Here is a 19885-nt window from a genome sequence, read left to right as displayed (position 1 = left end):
ATTAACTCCCCAGTCATGGACTGTGACGTGAAGCGATGGGCTTGCCTGGTCTGAGGTACCTGCAGGCTGGTGTTCTGCAGGGATGATGCTTTGTTTATGTTTTTCCACATCTTCAATTATTGCAATGGTTTTCCAAGGAAAAAAATGACGGCCCTGCTGAGCAGTGAACAGACTTCAACAACCCAAAACTCCCCTGCGTGATCAGCAGTATCCTTTGTCCTAATGGAAACCTAGTGCTTGGGTCTGATAAAGTGTGATGGGGTTTGTTTAAAGACACGTTCATTAAGAAAAGGAAGAGTTTATTCTTCAGAGTATCCTTGTGGTGCAGAGAGCAGGTCGAGCTCAGAAAGGATTTCCCTGGGGCTACGTCGGTGTGAAGGGCAATTTGGGGAGAGAACCACAGCAATTCAGTTCCTATTGGATTAAAGATGCACCTAGGCAGTGCTCAGCAGAGGATATGGTGAGGACCATGCAGGATGGGATGAAATGCCAGGGCCATGAAACATCAGGGCTCCCAGAGAAGTGAAGGACAAGCAGAAAAAAATGCCGCTTACATCAAGAAGCAGTAAGAGCTCTCCCGTGCACGGACCAGATCAATAGGCGGTTGTGGAGGACGTGTGAATCCCATGGTGTCTTCCAGTACCTTTGAGTGTGCTTGTGGACCAGGGGGACTTGCTAAGTGATGATGCTGAGGAAAGCTTATGGATTGCAGTTGCTTCTGGTCCATGCTCCGGGAGCACAGAGAGGGAGAGAAAGCCTCTTGCTTTGGCCTCTGGTCAAAGCATCAGACATAATAAGGGTGCAAACTAATGAAATCAAGATCTGGCTTGACAGAGAAGACTCCCACAAGCAATTTGTGAAGGTTTGAGCTGAAGTTTTATCTTTAGGCCTGAATGACCAAATTGGCATTTCCAACGCAGCAACACCCTGAAGACTGATTTCCTTCCCGATGAATTTCCATCTGGTTTGTTCAGTCTATCCTTAATAAGCAGGCCTGAGATTTTCTCCAAGGCTTGGAGAAGTTTCTGAAGAGCAGAGTTTACTTCAGGAGGGGGCTTCTGCTGTCCCTTGGGTAGAATTTAAAACTCATGTTTGCTAACACAGAGTCTTTGACGATACAGATCTGCTTTCCTAGGGCCTATCTGCAAAGAACAGTTTTTTCCTAAAGTTTCTATTTTTGATTGTTCCTCACTCAGCTCATTCAGAAGACAGCACTCCAATTTCTGAATAAGAGCACATGTACACAGAGCTAAGCAGCTGACTAGCTTTAAATTCATAATTCCTCATTCAAATTCTTAATTCCTCATTAGCTTGCATGTGCAAACTCTCTCTCAGAGCCTAATCCAAGTCCCACTGGCGACAGTGAGAATGGGTTTTACCTCTCAAATTTGGCCATCTACAAATCAGGCGTGTATTCTAAAAGCAACTGTGGAGGAGCCACTTGTAGTCAAAATAAAGATCAGCATTTCCAGGATGTGATTCACACCATCTGCCTTAAGGACTTGTCTTGAGAGGGGAAAAGTGTATTTCTGGCAGCTGGTAGCTCATTCCCCTGCCTGCCAAGGGAGCCTGTACAACTAGCCTACAGGACTCCTTACTCTTCGATAAACGAAGCCAGGGGAAGGAATCTTTCTGTTTATTTTAATGGAAAAGGATTCAGGCTTCCAGTTTTCTACATCCTTTATACAAAGATAAATTACAAATGAGTAAGCCAGACCCCAGAGGGTATCCCAGGTTGCATCTCACAGACTGCTAACTCTGACTTCAGTCACCATTTGGGACATATGGAAAAGACATATAAACTCCTGAAACGAAATTAAACCTTTTTTTTTTTTTTTTAATTATTGTTTGTACTTTGCATCATACTAGACTGCCTGACAGGGAGCACAATTTGATAGAAATCTCAAAGCAAAGGCAAAAGCTTTTTGTCTGTCTCCTCTAAAGACACGCACAGTGGGATATGTGAAATGTCAGGAATAATTAGACAAAACTATATAAGCTCCTAGCAACACTGATGTGGTGTGTAAAACTAAGCATTTGCCATAAAGCTTTAAACATTGTTTGAAAGCTGCATGTTAAATGTAACCTGAGTAATTTTAAAGTACTCTTTCCAAGATAATACAGACATGGATATGAAAAAGCAGAGCACAAAACTATGAAATGCCGGCGTGCCTTCGCTGAGATAGGCTGCTCTGTTTCTTTTTTCCAAAGGTGATCTATAGAAGTGATTGATCCCTCTCATATAGCAATTAAAATGAAAAGGCAGATTTCCTCAGCTCTTCATCTGCTGGAGTTTATTTAACAAGCAGGACAAGGACTAGCTCCTAGTATCAATAATTCACACAGATCATAGAAATGTTTGTTAGGAGGGAACTCTGCAGGTCTCTTAGTCCAACCTCCCACTTCAAGTGAGACCTCCAAAAGCAAAGGAGAAATAACCAGTTCTTTTTTTTCTGGCCCAAAGTGCCCTTTGGAGAAGAAAAAGAAACAACTATGAATGCAGAGAAAAAGGGGGAGAAAAGGCAGGAGAGGAGAAAACAAGAAAAACAGACCAAAATTTTTATTTGAGGTGGTAATATTAGAAGCACAGGACTTTTTGTCAAAAGGTGGGATTTTTCTAGGTTCACTGTCAGATGTGTTTTTATCTTCTAGGAAAACAATGAACAGGAGGAAATCCAGAAGCTTTTTGCTGCTCTATTGAATATGGGACTATAAAAACAAACAAACAAAAACATTGCACCTGGAGCATCTCTGTCCCTCTTTCAAATGGTTGACTTCTGAACCTGGAACTCCCCATTATCTGAAGCAGCAACTTCTTCTTTCACTGTGCATCCTGGAGGGGAAAATGAATTTCACAAATTGCACCACTGAAACCAACGCGGCTGTGAAGCCAAAAACAGTAACTGAAAAGATGCTCGTTACCCTGACCTTGGCCACAATCACAACCTTGACTATGCTGCTGAATTCTGCTGTAATTGCGGCAATCTCCACAACCAAGAAGCTCCACCAGCCGGCAAATTATTTAATATGTTCACTAGCTGTGACAGATCTCCTTGTTGCTGTTCTCGTCATGCCCTTGAGCATCACTTACATAATGATAGATAAATGGACTTTGGGATACTTCATCTGTGAGATCTGGCTTAGCGTAGACATGACCTGTTGCACGTGTTCAATCCTTCATCTGTGTGTCATTGCTCTGGACAGGTACTGGGCAATCACAGACGCTATCGAATATGCCAGGAAAAGAACGGCAAAAAGAGCTGGGCTGATGATAGTCACCGTGTGGACTATCTCCATTTTCATATCAATGCCCCCTTTGTTTTGGAGGAATCACCACAGCGTCAGTATTCCCAGCGAGTGTCGCATTCAGCACGATCATGTCATCTACACTATTTATTCCACATTCGGGGCGTTTTACATCCCCTTGACTTTGATCCTGATCCTGTACTACAGAATTTACCATGCTGCAAAGAGCCTTTACCAAAAGCGGGGTTCAAGCCGCCACCTCAGCAACAGGAGCACTGACAGCCAAAACTCTTTTGCCAACTGCAAACTCACACAGACGTTCTGTGTCTCAGACTTCTCCACGTCTGACCCGACCACAGAGTTTGATAAAATCAACGCATCCGTGAGGATCCCTCCTTTCGAGAATGACTTGGACCTGGCTGGTGACCGGCAGCAGATCTCCACGACGCGGGAACGAAAGGCGGCTCGCATTTTGGGGCTGATTTTAGGTGCTTTCATTTTGTCCTGGTTGCCCTTTTTCATCAAGGAGCTGCTTGTGGGCCTCCACATTTGCACTGTCTCTCCAGAAGTAGCGGACTTCTTGACCTGGCTTGGATACGTCAACTCCCTTATCAACCCTTTGCTGTACACTAGCTTTAATGAAGATTTCAAGCTGGCCTTTAGAAAGCTCATCAGGTGTCGAGAACATACTTAAAAGTACTGGGAGATGACGATGCTGACATGACTCCTGGCCTTAAGAACAAGCAAAATAATTTGACTCTCTGACCATTTCCCTTGATAAAGGGGATTTTTGTGTTTGCCTCTTTGCTTGACTTATCTTTAGTCTGTAATTTGTTCTGCCGTTTTTTACCTCTAGTGTAATTCATGGTAAAGAGTTTGAAATACATTTATTCTACAAAGGAAAAGATTTTTTAGCAATGAAACAACAAAAAAAAGAAACTATTAGATACTCATATTTAAGACATTTTGTGTAATCAATGAGTTGAGAAGCAGACAACGATATTCACTTTTATACTTTTTCCATTTAAGAATCAAATGTCTAAATTATCATGCATTGTAGTAATATAAAGTCTTATAAACTGAACCCCATAAATACATAGTCAAAAATTAATAAACACTTCATGGTCATGACAGCTAAACAGAGAATCTGTGCTGTGGCGTTCTGAGAAAACTGTAACAGCCATTTAGAAGGAAAATAACCACCATTTCCAGCTTGGCCTGAGACAGAATAAACCATTCCTTTCTTCAGGAATGCACTCCCAAAGCAGAAAGCAAAGTTGAGTTCATTCCATCTAAAAAAGGATCTCATTTTGTGCTCCAAAGTAATTATTTAAGTGGCTCTTTTTGTGTCAGATTCTGGATTTATGTTCTAAGCATTGGGCAGACACCTGTGCAGTTTGTTTGGCAATTGAGAGGACGCGGCTAGCGTCACGCTTGTGAGACCAGATGTACATCTGGCTGGTCACCTTTTTAATACCCCTAACCATACGTCTTCAGGGTGCAGGCCTTGTGCCTTGGTCAGTTCTGGAGTGGCGTTACCCACTTGTGCCACACTTCAGCTGGATCTTGCAGTGTACAACCCCATGGATTGACTGGTCTTATCCCCCTGACTTAAACAACTGGATATCTTCTCAGCAGGCCAGCAACAGATGGAAATTCAGAAACATTATCTAAAGTCAAATTATTTTCTGTTTGAATAGCAGACAAAAAAAAAAAAAAAAGTAAGGAAAATAGTTTTTTTAATAGCAGTCTGCACATCTGCCTTATCATCATCTTAAAATTCACAATGGCATTCTTGCCAGCTTAAGCTATGGTTGGGTCCTCTAGCAGGATTTCTTGTTCTGGGAGTCCTTCACGGAGTTACTTCCCTTGTCTTGAGAGACAGAGAGTCCTTGGTATCCTGTCTTTTGTGCTTATGGAAGCTAAAATGTCCTGGTTCAGATATTGTGGAAATCAGGTTGGGAAGGGGCAAAATCAAAGCTGAGAATCTAGTATTGTCCGTTAGCAACTCCTAAGCACCCTTTCAATATTGATTACTTACCTTGCACCATAATTTTCTTCCCTGTCCATTTTTCTGGACAAATTCATTTTGAATTATACTGACATACCATATAGAAATACCAGATGCATCAACCTGACATGCAGTAACGGTGAACTATAGCGTGGCAGCTCCAAATCCATCAAAACAAATATTAGAGGTAGCAGAAGTGTTGTAACAGCACTGGAAGCCATCTCTGAAAAATGTTTTGAAAATTTACAAGATTACAATCATTTTTCTTACCAAGAGTCAAGGAAGTGTAAGTAACGTGTAAGTAATAAACTCCAGATGGAGCTGAGAAATGGCATCCTTATTGGGGAAAGAAAGCGTTGGAAAGATGCAGTGCCGCAAGCTGAGTGTAAATCAAGTCTGGAGGTGACAAAAGTGTGACCTGCTGCTTACCCACATGCGGTGGGATTCTGCTTTAAGGACTCCCAAGTCTTCCATGCCTGCATTTAGGAGGTTTATCTCCAGCTGCCCTTCAGAAGCTATTGTCACAGCTGCCTCCTCCAGCTGCCTTTGGGTTCCCTACTAGCCATCATTAGTATCTAAAAAGCATGAAAAAATAGTCTCAGCCACTGAAAATGTCTTCTAGTGAGGACACACAGAGATCCATTATGGTTTTTCCTTTTTGCAGCTTGTTGGAGGTGGAAACTGTTGATTGAAGCTGGGGAAGAGTGGCCTGACCCTGCCTATCTATAAAACTTCCAAAGCAGCTCCCCAGAGTACGTATGCTATTAGGAAAAAAAAAAAAAAGTAGCCAGGAATTAAAACGAAAAGTAGTACTTGTAAGAACTGCTGCAGAATAATTTTATTTTTTCTTTCAGCAAGCTCAATAGAAATGATTAATGAAGAACAGGTATTGTGCATCATTTCCCCAAACAAAGTGACTACGGCAGGGAAGACAGGACACACAGGCAGTTGTTGGTGGAAGAGGGTAGGTTTTGATGTCCCTTGGGCAGTTTGCTGCTCTGCTACAAGGGTGCCCAGCTACAGTAATGATCAGAAAGGGAAAAATAAATGTTCAAGACTGTCCCAGCAGACCGTCTGAGTCATCCCGAGGCACTCGGGTAAGAGGAGGCAGAAGCTACACCCCAGCCAGCTTCTTTGGGGCTGTCTCTGGGGCTCGGGTTGAGCCGTGGGGTGGGCTGCACGGGGGTCTTTGCTAGCAGAAGGGAAGAGGTGGGAGTGGTGAAAGGGGTGGGTGCTGGTGAAAGGTGTTTCAGAAGGGAAAACCATCAAAATGAGATAGGTTGCCAGCTCTGACTGCAGCTCCTAAGGGCACATCAGGACCCAGAATAATTTAGGTTGGAAGGGATCTCTGGAAGCCAACCAGTCCAACCCCCCCCAACAGTAACCCTTCAAGTGGGACCAAGCCCACAGCTAGCCACCGCTGCTGGCATGCCGTGTCCTGTCACGCTTCTCATGCAAAAATAACGGCTCGGTGAACTCTGTTGCCTATACTGATGTTTGTTTAAAGCCAGAAGTATGGCTGAAGGACCAGAAATGGTGAACATGACCTCCGCAGCAGCTGCTGTAGGTAGGTAGAAATGTTTCAGAGACAGGTATGAAAGCTGTAAAATACAGGAGCTGCATCATCTTCACTTCTACTAATGTCTTTCTTTTAGTATCTGATCTCCACTATTACCACTCAAACTACCAATCAGGTTGAAGACTGTATTCAATTTTAATATTTAGAGGTAATTAACAGGAAAAAACAGATGGATGGCTAATTTTCGTGCTTCGCTGTTAAATAAAGACTCACCATTCACTGCCAGCTGACTACTACTTTTCTAATTAAGTCATTAGCTCAACACAGAGCTATGTTTTCCAACAAATGCCACTAGACTGATGAAAATGTCCTGTACATTTTCCCTAGGCTCAGACTCAAAGTCAGGAACAATTTAAAGGATTGGTTACACAAAACGATTTAACTTAATCAGAAATAAAAATCTTTGCTAGTCTGGCACCATTGTTTGGCATCTTCATTTTTTTTCTCTGTTAAGTATTCGCTGATTTTACAATAGGTTAGGAGACATTTCCTGAGCTTTGGCTTCTTGTCCATGGCAACTCCCCATTCATACCTCTCCTGGCAACTCCCCATTCATCCCTCTCCGGATCAGCCCCAGCCACCCCACGCTCTGCAATGCAAGCTCTTCTCAGCAAGATCTTAATGATGTATACAAGACCTTAAGCCTACATCCGTCTTCCTTAGCCTCTCTAAAACATCTTTCATCCTCAAAGTCTTATTTTCCCTAATGCTCCCCTTGCATAGCTGTCTTCCTACCTTTCTTCCTATATTTCTGGAAAGGTTTTTCCTCGCCTCTCCTCCGCTCCCTACAGCAGGGTTCATACAGACCTGCCTATTCAGCCCCTCGTGTCACTTCTACGTATTTTCTCTGAGTGGTATTTCCTATTTTCACACCCCCAACTCACCATCCTGCCTTTGGGTTTCTGACTCTCTCTAACCCCTAAATTTATTCTGGCCCCCTGAAGTGAGCCCTCGCGCTCTGCCCCCATCTCAGCGCTGTTATCAGGATTCCCATGACTGTGGGTGTTCAAGTCTGTCAGCTTTTACTGTCTTACATGTGTCCAGGCCATATCCAGAAGGGTTTCACTCTGTGTAAGCAGCCTGTGCTTTGGAGTGAGTTTACGTCCCTAGCCCTGAAGACTGCACCCATCAACCAGTTGGTCTTCCCAAAAGACATACTCTTCAAATGCTATTTTACCTGCTATTTTTATCTTGTCGCCTTCCTTCTGCACCCTATCTTTGTCATTCCCTTTCTCCTACATTAAAATTGACCCTCATATTATCATTTTAGGGACTTGTATCTTCACTTTTAGAGACCTGTACCTGCACAAGTAACTCAGGTTGCACTCAGCTCCTGCCCTTCTGCCTGTGCCAACCTCAGCTCTCTTCTCTGCAACCTTTGTCTTCACCACCTCCATGAAGTACATCTCTCTTCTTCCTTGCAGCTGAATTTTTTTCCTTCTCAACCCCAATTCTGACATGACTCCTGAAAGAAAAACAGTCAACATGGGCAGTGGAGGAATTACTGTCCGCCCATTGTCTGTCCTTTTTCTTCACCTTTCCTACCTCGATCACATCATCTCCTAAGGTGAGCTCGCTCTCTTTAGTGCATAGCACATCTTGGACACAGCAAAACCACGCAAAGAGCTGCATGTGTCCTGAACCACTTAGATTTGGCTCGTTCGCATCCCTTTAAAGCTGGCGGTTCCCCACCACAATGATGTACCAAGCTGTTTGCAGCACATGAGATTAATTTTGTTGATCTTCGTGAATGGAGATAGATGATGGGATTGAACTTTCCAAAAGGGTTTAAAACAAAGTCCCTGCTTCACCAAGTTTATGTAAAAGGCTGTCAGTATTCAGACTTCACTGCCACGTACCTGAACTGTTCACTTTTCCATCGTTGTCACTTCTTATTTCTCTGTACTGCCAGCAGACTCTCTCTTTTGCATATACCAGGAGGGAGCGACAAAAAAAACCACCATCACCATCACCCCCCCCCACCCAAAAAAAAAAAAAAAAAAAGTTACTTTATTTGGGACAAGACGTTAAAAAGATGTTAAAAGAATAAGGGAATCTTTTCTGAGGACTCTATTTCCACTCCTCTCTTTTGAACCCCAGTTATCAAAAAGTAAAGAGCATTGCAGCGTTGAGGGGGAACACAGGCTTCCAGGGCAAGTGCGGATTGTCCTCGTGCCTGCGTGTTGTTTAACCATCGCAAATATCAATAACAGACAGGCTGGGTTACGTTCATCTTTTACACCCAAATGATTTGTATGAAGAATTACCTTAAACTGCTTTATTGTTTAAGTGGACACAGTAAATATTGTGATACCTTTTATTGGTCTAGCCAATATATTACAAGTTGTATTTCATGAGATCCCCATACAACACATACTCCCTTTGTAATTGCTATCTGTTTTTCTCTTGAGGCCAAAAAGAGTAAAATTTTTTAAAATTACCTCAGTTTGGATAAATTCCAGGTTCGTCAGCTGTAAAATTATTCTTTAGCATTCTCTGTTTTATGCTATGTCTGTAATATCACCAGCATTGCTCCCTTCCTCCCTGCCACTGCCAGGGGATTTTTACTTTTTCATTAATCTCATGTAGGTGATCGCACATAGATGATATTATATGATGAAATTACTCCTTCCCACTCAGTCTAAACTAACCATTTGCTACATTCAGATTAATGTAAACTGGAAATGATCTCCTGCCATGTCTATCAGCCCTGGAGAACAATTTACAAAATTTCTCATGGTTTAATGTGTCCCCACCCAAGGATGCAATAACTCCACTGCCGGTCACTGCTCAGCGAGTGTCACTGGGAAGAATTCTGCTCATTTCTATGAGCACTCCATCAGCTCTTAAAGGTAACTTCTAGTGTTGCTGCTGTAAGCAGAAGATGTAACCATGAGCAAGCTGTGGGAAAAAAACATGTATTAGCAAATTATATGAACCTCTGCTCAAAGACGTAAGGAAGAATGATTTGTTTCAACTTTTTTCCTTCTTAATCACTTTTCTTTCCTCCTTTTCTCTTTCCTGGTCTGTGGTGCCTGTTTGTTAATTTTTCCCTCCATTTCTTATCTCTCCCTCCTTCCTTCCCTTTGCAGCCTTCTTTAGCACTACAGTGGCATCTGGTAGCCTGTAGCAAGAAGCAAGGCTACCCTGTGCTATGTTGATACACATCACCTAAGCATCACTCTGCTCTTGATTTTAGGAAATCAGGTTGCAGGCTCTGTTCCATGGCACTGCTCTGCACAGCCTCTGCTACTGTTTTATCGCTGGTTTACTACAAATCGGGTTTCTAAAGTGCATCAAGATTCTTCCAAATGAAAGACGCTGCGTAATACACCATGACATCTTCCCATGTGTCACAATTTTTTAGGATCTCTTTTTATTAGTTCTCTCTCTTCTCCTCTCCCATGGGGCTTCTATCAGTAGAAACTAAAGCCACAGCTAGTATGGTTTCCAGATGCAATAAGCGGTGTTGGAAATGCCCCCCTGCACCACTCCACTCCTCCCACTGCTCCCCGTATTTGACCCTCTTCCAGTTGCTTGCACTTGCTATTCTTAAAATACATTAGCATATAGATCAGCTCTCTGAAGTTTTCACGGATTAATTTCCTGCATGACAAATTCTCACCCTCATTTCTATTTGATGCAAGATCCTATGGCACCGGGGTACTCAAATCTTCTAAAGTCCCGTGTCTCCCACACTCATTTCATACACCACATGACTGCCAATGAGACACATCTCTACGAGGTGAGGCATAAAGCACCGTCTCCTTGCAACTGCTTTTTATAAAAGACGCACGTTTTGTCAGTTAGGGAACAAAACATAACTTCTGGGAAAAGGGAGGACAGAATTCCTATTCCTTTGTAAACTGTTGTTTTGCGTGTAATTTGAAATGACTCAGCTTCTGGCTATTAATTTTAAAGGAGCACTAAGAAGCAAAGCACGAAATCACATGTGCATGCCCGAACTACCTGCAACAAGCAGAGTGACCTTCTAGTGGATTTTACAATAAAAAATTGTTTCTCTCCAAAGCTTTCTACACCGACCTTTTCAGGGGAATCGAAAGTTCCACACAAATGACTTCCACTTCTGTGATGCCACTAGAAATAATATCTCAGTCCCTTGTAGGAGGAACAGCCTGCCAAGCCGCTGGAGTGCTGGGATAAGCCTCAACAAGCTTATTTCTCCAATAAACAAGAAATCAGGCTAACACCTCCAGCCTGAGAGTTTTTAAATTGGAGAATTTGATCACTAAAATCAAGTCTATCAGCTAGAGTTTTACTTTCATTCATACATATTCCAGTACTATTCCTCATTCTTTTATTGCTAAGTCTGCACATGAGAAATAAAAAGAATCACTTTATAAATTCAGAGTAGCAAGAAAATACTCTAGCTCTTATTTTTGCAATTTCAGGAGAACATTTTTGTATTATGACTGGACAGTCATTCTGAAGCAGGCAGAAAGAAAAAAATTAATCCAATTAAGTCACAGAAGTTAATCTAGGATTGCAAAATTATGCATGGTTGTCTTGACCTGATGCTTGCATATACACACAAGTCACAGATCATAATCCTTTAATTTTTCACTACAGCAGTTTCGCTCCTTGCTGAAGGGCAGGTTATCTGTGGTTTTAATTAAGGTCGGTCGGAGGCTGTACCCCTTCCTCCCATGCATGCAGAGCCTAGGGGCAGGAAGGGGGTTGAGCCCCGGGGCTTTGGGGCTGGCAGAAGCTGTGCCTTGTCTTCCCCTCCACACAGGGGACACGGTGTCACCGCCATCGCCTGCCTTCCTCGCAGCCCACTCAGCCCCCACCCAAACTGCCGCTTCCACCTTCACCCACGGGACTCAGGGCACCTCTGACCAAAGTAGAAGTTGGGGGTGTGAAGGACAAGGACCACTGTCTCCCCTAGGCAGTGCACTAAGGAAATGGTCAGAGTCGTGTCCCCCATCCCCATTGCACCAGCAAGCAGGTGACAGAGCAGAACAGGCGTTCAGACAGGTGACAGGTGATGAACAAGCCACCTGCATCAGCATCACACCCCAGGCACCTCTCAGCGAGGCCCAGTCCCCAAAGCAGGCACTGTCCCTCTCCCTGCGGCACAACCCAGCCCCAGCACCCCAAACCTGCTCCACGCCAGTGGCTTCACCAGCCCTGCAGCAGAGACCCCCGGGAGAGGAGACCTGCTGGGGCTGAGGACGTGCTACCGCAGCCCTGGTACTTTAATCCAGGCTGCGCGGCACATTACAGCAAGGCAGACAACAGCAGGGGCTGGGTGTTGTCCCTCAATGGGGTTGTACTCCTGTGTCAGCCCACCCAAAAGCTCGCGCCATGGCATCTTGACCAGCAAGACCCCAGCTCATGTAGGAAGGACAGGTTAGTCTGTGATACAAGGATGCCTTCGCTTTGCTCAGCTGACCGGCCCTCTGCCACCAAACTCTTCTTCGTGCTGCAGGGAGGCACGTACCCCCGGGGCAATAACAGACCAACTTAGGGGGTAAAACACCAGGGATAGTTTCTAAACCTCGCCATTCCCTAAAGCAAACTAACAAGTCCTGATATTCCACAGAGCAAAACACTACCAAGTAGGAGATTCAAACCCACTGTTAAGGAAAACATTGCTGTTCTCTAAATCCACCGGTCCTGGCTGGAAAGAAACCATTTGTCTCCTACGGACACCCCAAGGACTGTTCAGGCTAACAGCCGTACCGACAGTGCATGCTCATCACCGAGACCAAACCTCGCTCCCACACAAAGAAAGCCAAGGCAGACACCAGCCAGCACTCATCACCAAGGCAATTAAAAGGTTGTGTTGACAAAACCGAAGGAAGGATTGATAACACCCACCACCCAGTGACACCATTAACCCCCGAGCACCTCAGCTGGGCTTCCTGACACCCCACACAGCAGCCACCATCGTTCACAAAAGCAACCATTGCCAAGGCCGTACCAGTCTTTAAAGGGCCTGTTGTGGTGGCAGGAACTTCTCAGCTCAGTGCCCAGCTTCAACAGCCAAGGAAATGCAATGGAAAAGACCGAATGCCCTTTCTCCTCCCAAGCTGGGGAACCACGAGCTGGTGCCGCTGCAGCCAAAGCAACCACAAACCAGTGGCCTTGCTGCTCTCCACTCTCTGGGTGGGCACAATGATGGAATAAGGGAGCCTTGGTCACAGCTGATAGCTTAGCTCACCCTTAAATGTACCATGTGGCAACCACCAAGAGCAGCCGTGGCACTCAGCAGCAGTCAGGCATGTAGAAGCACACGAGATAGCTCATGGGTCAGAGAACACTGAGCGGCTCCCATGGCTCTCTTGGCTAATTGACATCCTCTCGCCTCCTTCCACATCCCTGTTTGCTTCTTTTCCTCTCCCTCTTTGGAAAAATCAGTCATTACTGGTGGATCCTGATGGATCCCAAGAGTCAGCCCAAGTCAATGGTGATGACTAATGGCACACAAAGGCTGGAGGTCCTCTGGGCCAACTGCACTCCCTTTGGACATTACAGTTATTTCTATATTGAAGAAACAGCCTGTAGGGTATCTTCTAAAGGAAAAATTGTTTTGAGAAGTTCTGGAACATGGTGATCTGCTCATCATGTTAGTTTTCTGTATGTTGTACATCCGTGAAATTTTGGGAACTGGATCCAAAGTCGCACAAGTCAGCGGTAGATCGTGGTAGACAGTGGTACTGTCTGCAACTACCTTTGAATCAGTCTCTTGATGCACAAACTTGGGAGCTACTTTTGAAGGCTGCTTGAAAACTTGACTTTTAATCTGCCTTTTGGAGTTACAATAACCAACAATGTCTGAACACTGATTATTTTAGATGAGAGGTCTTTTCTTGATTCCATCTCTCTATATCTTCCTTCTTCCACGCATTCCCCTATTATCCTGTTGGACTAATATTTTACTGTGAACCATTACCTTCGATCCAGCGGGTCAGTTTGACTTCAGCAGCAGCACATAGGTTAGAACGCGCATTCCTCAATCTGTTAACCAAAAGCCGCAGCAAACATGAGCAGCAGGACGTGAAACACCAGCAGAGGTAGAGCATGCCCAGGATGAGGGTTGATTTGCCCTCCTGATTTGCTCCCTACATGTCCTCACTGTATTTCTGAGCAATTCTGTACTTCTGCAAGAGCACTCTGCACTTTGTGGTACTCCAAGATCAACACTTCTGAAGAAGTGACAGCTGACATGTATTATGCTTTTACATATATATATTTGTGCACCATTAGACAGAACTACCATCAGCAGCATGAAAACCATGAGCTGTCATCCGAGCTAAAAGGCATACTTTTCTAATAAGAAGTCTTACCTCCTTGGCAGGCCAGCGGCTGGAGGCAGATGTAATGTCACACCCACACACAGCCCGGTAGCGCAGGAGGCGGGGAGGGGGCTGCCCGGCCCCAGCCCCAATATTGGGCTGTCACAGAGCAGACACACGCTACATTGCCACCCCCACGGCACTTGTCAGGGATGCTCTGCTCACCTTGAACGCTGACACACCTCAAGTCTGGGTTTAATTCACAGTTGTCGAGTATTGTCTTCCTCTGCATAGGAGTGTGATTGCAGAGTGGAGATGATACGTTGCGGGGAAAACAGAGGTATGGAAGTGAATCTCCCACCGAAGCCTGTTCCTTGCTCATCCAGACGCAATGGACTTTGCCATGGCGATGGAGACCTCAAGGAAGCTGGATGCAGGGCTATGCATCCTGCTCTCCCATGTGCTATTGTCTAGAGAAACAGCACTTTTACCTATATCAAGTTTTCCCCCTCACGACTGACATCACAGATTTTTTATAACATCGCTGAAGAGTTTGATTTGAAGAGGCAGCCAGCGACCAACCCCACCAGGCACATCCTACTGGGTTCAAAAGCACAACCACCAGCCCCAGGTCTCATGTCATGGATGTCGCTGCCCAGCACCAGCGCGGGCAGTGGGAAGGCAACGGCTGCACACCCGGCACCCGCAGCTGAAAGCTTCCACTTCTCAGGATGGCCCTGGGACATCACCCTTGGAAACACTCCTCAACACCCAGCTTGCTTTGTAGTGCGAACAAGTGCCTGGGCCAGAGCTACAGTACCCCAAGGGGAGTTTGGGCTGAAAAAGGAAAGCTACTGCTTATTAAGTTAACTACTAAGTTCTGTTTATTAGGAGGGTTTATTTCACAAACAGGCTTCAAACTTTATTTGTTAGATGTATAATTTGCCAAAACATTATCAAAAGTTAACATGCACAAGCCTAAAAATCAGGCAAATCTCATTTAAAATGTTCACTGAAATAGCAGAAAACTACTTTTGATGTTGATGAACTGCCTCTGTGCTCTAACCTTCCCAGTCTACACCAAATACCTTCCCATGGTAGTGTTCTGGCTTTTAACCAACTTAGTACATACATTGTTTTCACTGCTCATCAGGTGTGTTAGGTACACAGTTCTTCACATTAGTTTTTTCGTTTTTCCTGGTAACCCACAATTTCATGACCTTTTTAACCTGTCTACTGTTTTATGTAAGGTGATTGACAAGTGAACATTTTGAGAAGCCACATTAATTAAAGAGCAAAAATCAAAGCTTCCATAGCTATAAGACCCCTCATTGGCTCTAAAACAGCTTGGCCACTTATTTTTCTAATTCCTGCCAAAGTAATTACTACATTATGCCTTACATGAAGGTCATTTTCTCGCTAGAATAGGAAATGTAGTAGTTGGCTTTCGGGGGTATAGAAATTTCAATGATCCAAAGCTTTTTGGCACCCAATTCATGAACACTTTGTCCTCTAAAGAGAAAAATGAAAGTTCTGATTATGTCACATAACCCTCTGCTTAAAAAGGAGAGAGCATAGAGCTCAGTTGCTCTTTGCCAGCAGATACAAAATTAATTGAAATCCCAAATGGTCAAGGCTGCATCATATCCCCACCCTAACGAGACCGAGATTGGGAGAACGAGAGGGATATCAGGGAGTTTCTGGGATGGAGACAGACAGAGTGGGATCTGGCTGGATATGAAGACACGCAAATCTAGATGTATACTGAGAAGTACCCATGTGTGTGCTGGGTTTGTCTGATCCCATTAGAGCCAAGAGAGATCTGTCCAAGGCAGCCTTTGGAGTCAGGGGTTGTGATTCATTTCATGTTGGAAGAGACATCGGCAGCCAGGCATTTTGGGCTCGATGATCCCAGAGGTCTCTTCCAACCAAATCGATTCTGTGATTCTGCATGACACAGACCTCACAGACCTGTGCCTTTGCAAGGCGACAGCAGGACACTTTAGGGCACCTCACGCACCACTAGATGCCTGCCTGTGGGCAACTGAATTAAGCCCCAGATTCTCACTGGCTCCAGTGGGATCTTGGGCTCCTGCCTTCTCTGTCGGCAATGGCACGTACACACCTGAACACTGAAACACGGTCACCCAAGCATGAGTTTTCTAGTTTGACCTTTTTAAAATAAAGTCTTTAAAAAACATGCTCTGTGTGAACTGTCCTCTAGGGAGAGGTAGTTTTCTTCTTTTTCCCGCTAAGGACTTGCTTTGTTCTTTCTTTGAATCACATAAAAGTATTTTCTACTTCACTTCTTCAGGATAGTCATGTGTAGATCAACAGGGTGCTGGAAACAGCAAAGCTACCCAGGGAAATAAAGGTGAGAATATATGTTCAGATGAAGGAAATAGCCAGCTTTTTGTAGCGAATACACGAGCACGCAGGGGGAAAGGGATGCAAACAAAGCCAGTCTTATGGGTCACCTGATTCCAAGCAAAAGACATAAAAACCTGGAGATAAGAATAAGTTTCTGCACAAAAAAAAAAAAATAAATAAAGGCTTAAAAATAATTGTTGCCACGCCAAGACAGTACAGTTCTCTGCTCACAAGCTCATGCGCTACATGTGGCTGTGTTAACACAATTTTCCTTGAGTTTATTTGTTTTTTAACTGAGAGTGTATCTGTGTTGTTGCAATGTTTGCTAACGAAATGTATAAAAACACCCTTTCGTCTATAGAAAGAGAAATTAAACACAAATGTGTTGGAAACTCCTTGCCTTGGCAATAGCCATGAATCCATGCGTGAGCTGCAGCCTCCTGCAGCTGCTCCCCGGGACAGCCTGGTTTGCACAGCTGCACAAGGGAGAAGCACCAGTGCTTTGAGGACTAGCATGGTTAATTAGGGGATTAATCTCCAGCACCATGGCTTCACTGCTCTGTCAGGTTGTTAGGACCACATCGAAGCTGCTGGACAGACAGGGTAATATCAGTCACAGCAGCTACCCCACAGGCGGTTTTAACACTCCAGCTAGGTTCCCATCCTCATCTCTTCTCCATCCGGAGGCTCCTGCCCACCCACAGGCTCCTGATCTTGCTGTGTCGGCCTCCCCGACCCGCTCCAGAAGGCAGAGAAAAGCAGCAGGAGATCCTTGCACACTCCAGGCACATGGGGTCAAGCCACAGTGCTCTCTGTCACCTGTACTGCAGATATCCCAGGGGTATCTTAGGTGCTGGACCCCCAGCACCAACACCAGCAACAGCCAGTCCTTCACACACCAAAAGTATGGTCCATTGCCAGAAGCTGTTACCATGAGTTGCAGACCTACTATGTCTTGACTGTTATGGACATGTCACAAGCACCCCGTTGGGACTACCCCATAATTCTGTTTTGGGAAAGTGCTAGGCCACTCATTTGAGGATGTGGATCTTCACGGTCCTGGGCCCAGAGCAGCCACCAGCTTTGTAGTGGCAGCTCATCAATGTCCAGCGTACAATTACGGGTGATTGCTGTCTTCCGAAAGCTCATCATACCAGTTTCCTATCCCTCCTACCCCATATTAGGAGCTAACCATTCAGCAAGTTCATGGTGGCCATCCTTATCATGGAGCCTACAAGTCGTGCTGTCATCTGCTGCCTCTCCAGCTCGTTTGACCCTGTCCCAGCCCAGGCCTCACCACCCCCTCCCATGCAAGCAGTACGCCCGAGTATTTTGGAGCCGTTGACTGGACACCTATATCCCACCCAGTATCCCTCAAAGCGAAGTAGAGGTTATTGCAATCACGAGAGGATCAACTTTTTCACACGCTGAGGCCTCTCCAGCCACTGCCACGATTCACACACATCAACTTCATTTGCAAATCCGATGCTGGCATACTCTGGAACCCTGTTTTTTCTCTAACACATGTACCTATACTGACACCTAGGGTGTAATGATGATGACACTTACAATTTTACCTCCATTTTTACCACTATTCTGCCGTCCCAGCAATCACAGTGTTCACTGGGAGGCTGAGCTTGCTGTCATTTCATACCTGATGCTGTCAAGCACAGATTTTGGTGGCCAAAGGCCAGCTAGTACTAGCTACAAAACCAGTCAGAGCCAAGGAGGCTGCCTAGATCACTGTGACCAAACCATGCATTTCACACACCGTGGGGAAACAGTGGGAAGGAGATGCTGAGCGGGTAGAAGCAGCCTGGACACTCTGAAGGGTCCTTGCCCAGCCAGCTGACCACCTTGGACACAGCTTTGGTCCATGTGGCTCCTGTAAGGGACATATGTCACCTGACGCTCTGTTCAAAAGCCCACACGGGTCCTACCTGAATCAAGGTCCTACCTGAATCAAGAATAACTCACACTTCAAAAATAACCAACAACCCCCCCTCCAGTTCTTTAGAAAGTGTAGTGCTGTATGACCCAGTCTGCAATATTAGAAGCAGCAAGTGTTACACTCAGACCTTTTAAAACAGGTTTCCTAGACAGATCCCCAATCCCTCACTTCATTTTAGGAAATTAGCTCCCATTAAACACGAAGCGCTAAACTTGGGGCTGTTAGGCTTCCCTTTGTAGTCGCAGTGGTCTAACAGCCCGACAAACACATTGCCGTGGTGTTGATGCCAACAGATTGTCCGTGGCAGATAATCCATCTCAGACAGCCAGTAGATCATAAAGCTGGAAGGGCCTCATCCTTTCCCTAACCTGAAGGCAGGGTCACCTACAGCCATGTCACTTCTGACAAATGTTTGTTCAATCTGTTCTTAAAGTCCTCCAGTAATGGAAATGCCTCATCTTCCTCAGACAACCTATTTCCCTGCTTCATTTCCTTCAGCAACAGAAAGCTTTATTCACTATATCTAACCCAAATCTCCCTTGCTGCAATTGGAGCACATTGTTTTTCATCCCGTCTGCTACAGACAAAGAGAAAGAAAAAAAAAATGCACTATTCTTTGCAGCAGCCTCTGAACACTTATCACCTGACAAATCTTCCTGCCTATTCTGCTTATGTCCTGTCCATAAACAGATTGCAGCTACTCAGACGTTATGGTCGGAAAAGTTTCCCTCCAAATGTCATGTGTTTTTAAGGCTTCCGATCTGAAGACCGCTGCTTCGCTGCAATTGCTTCACAGACCCCCTGAGACCTCTTCTGCTCAGCTCAGCCACGGAAGAAGGCACTAATACACTCCAGCTTCTGCTGAGAGTGTTTGCTGACAGCAAATTTCAAATTTGCTTAATATTAATATTTGCTGAGTAAACTTTGGCTGCACAAAAATATATGGGAAGCAAGCCAAAAAGTCTGGCTGTAGACAGACATTCGGTGTTCAGTGCAGAAAACCACGCACTGCAAAAGAAGGTATTTAACTCCACTCTTCACCGTCACCTCCTGCCCGCACCCTCGCCCAGGGTCTGCCTCCTGGGCTCCTCAGTGCTCCGCATCTCCTGACCCATCAGCTTCCTCCTTGAGGCACCACCAAAATCCTCTTCTTCCTCAGTGTCCTCCTCTCTGCCCCAGGCCCTAGCAGTCCCACTGCAGAGCCCAAACCTCCCAAACTGGAGGTTCATCTCACCAGTTAGCGACTGGTGCTGTAGGAAACGCTCAGGTGGGATTCATTTCACCTAGTTTTGGCCACCCAGAAATGAGGCGCCTGAGCTACTCATGTAGTCTTCTTCACTACACAAGAAGGACACAAATGACCCCTGTACAGGGAGGTCTCTCTCTCTGTACTGGTTATAGAGGTACGTCTAGTACCGAGGCGATTTAACAAATTCCACTCCTAATGAAGAGAAATGGTTTCCATC

The 19885-nt window shown here is 45.1% G+C and overlaps 1 protein-coding gene across 1 annotated transcript; it reads left to right on the top strand.

Moving 5' to 3' along the window:
• Nucleotides 1-2845: 2845 nt before the first annotated feature.
• HTR1E (5-hydroxytryptamine (serotonin) receptor 1E, G protein-coupled) lies at nt 2846-3940 on the top strand. The gene has a single exon (XM_009706064.1). It carries the CDS (start codon nt 2846-2848, stop codon nt 3938-3940), a length of 1095 nt encoding a protein of 364 aa, XP_009704366.1.
• Nucleotides 3941-19885: the final 15945 nt, after the last annotated feature.

Source organism: Cariama cristata, unplaced genomic scaffold (assembly GCF_000690535.1).
Source record: "Cariama cristata isolate BGI_N322 unplaced genomic scaffold, ASM69053v1 scaffold10868, whole genome shotgun sequence".
Classification (NCBI taxonomy): Eukaryota; Metazoa; Chordata; class Aves; order Cariamiformes; family Cariamidae; genus Cariama; species Cariama cristata.
Note: the sequence above shows the minus strand (reverse complement) of the source record. Positions and strands in the feature narration are given on the sequence as shown.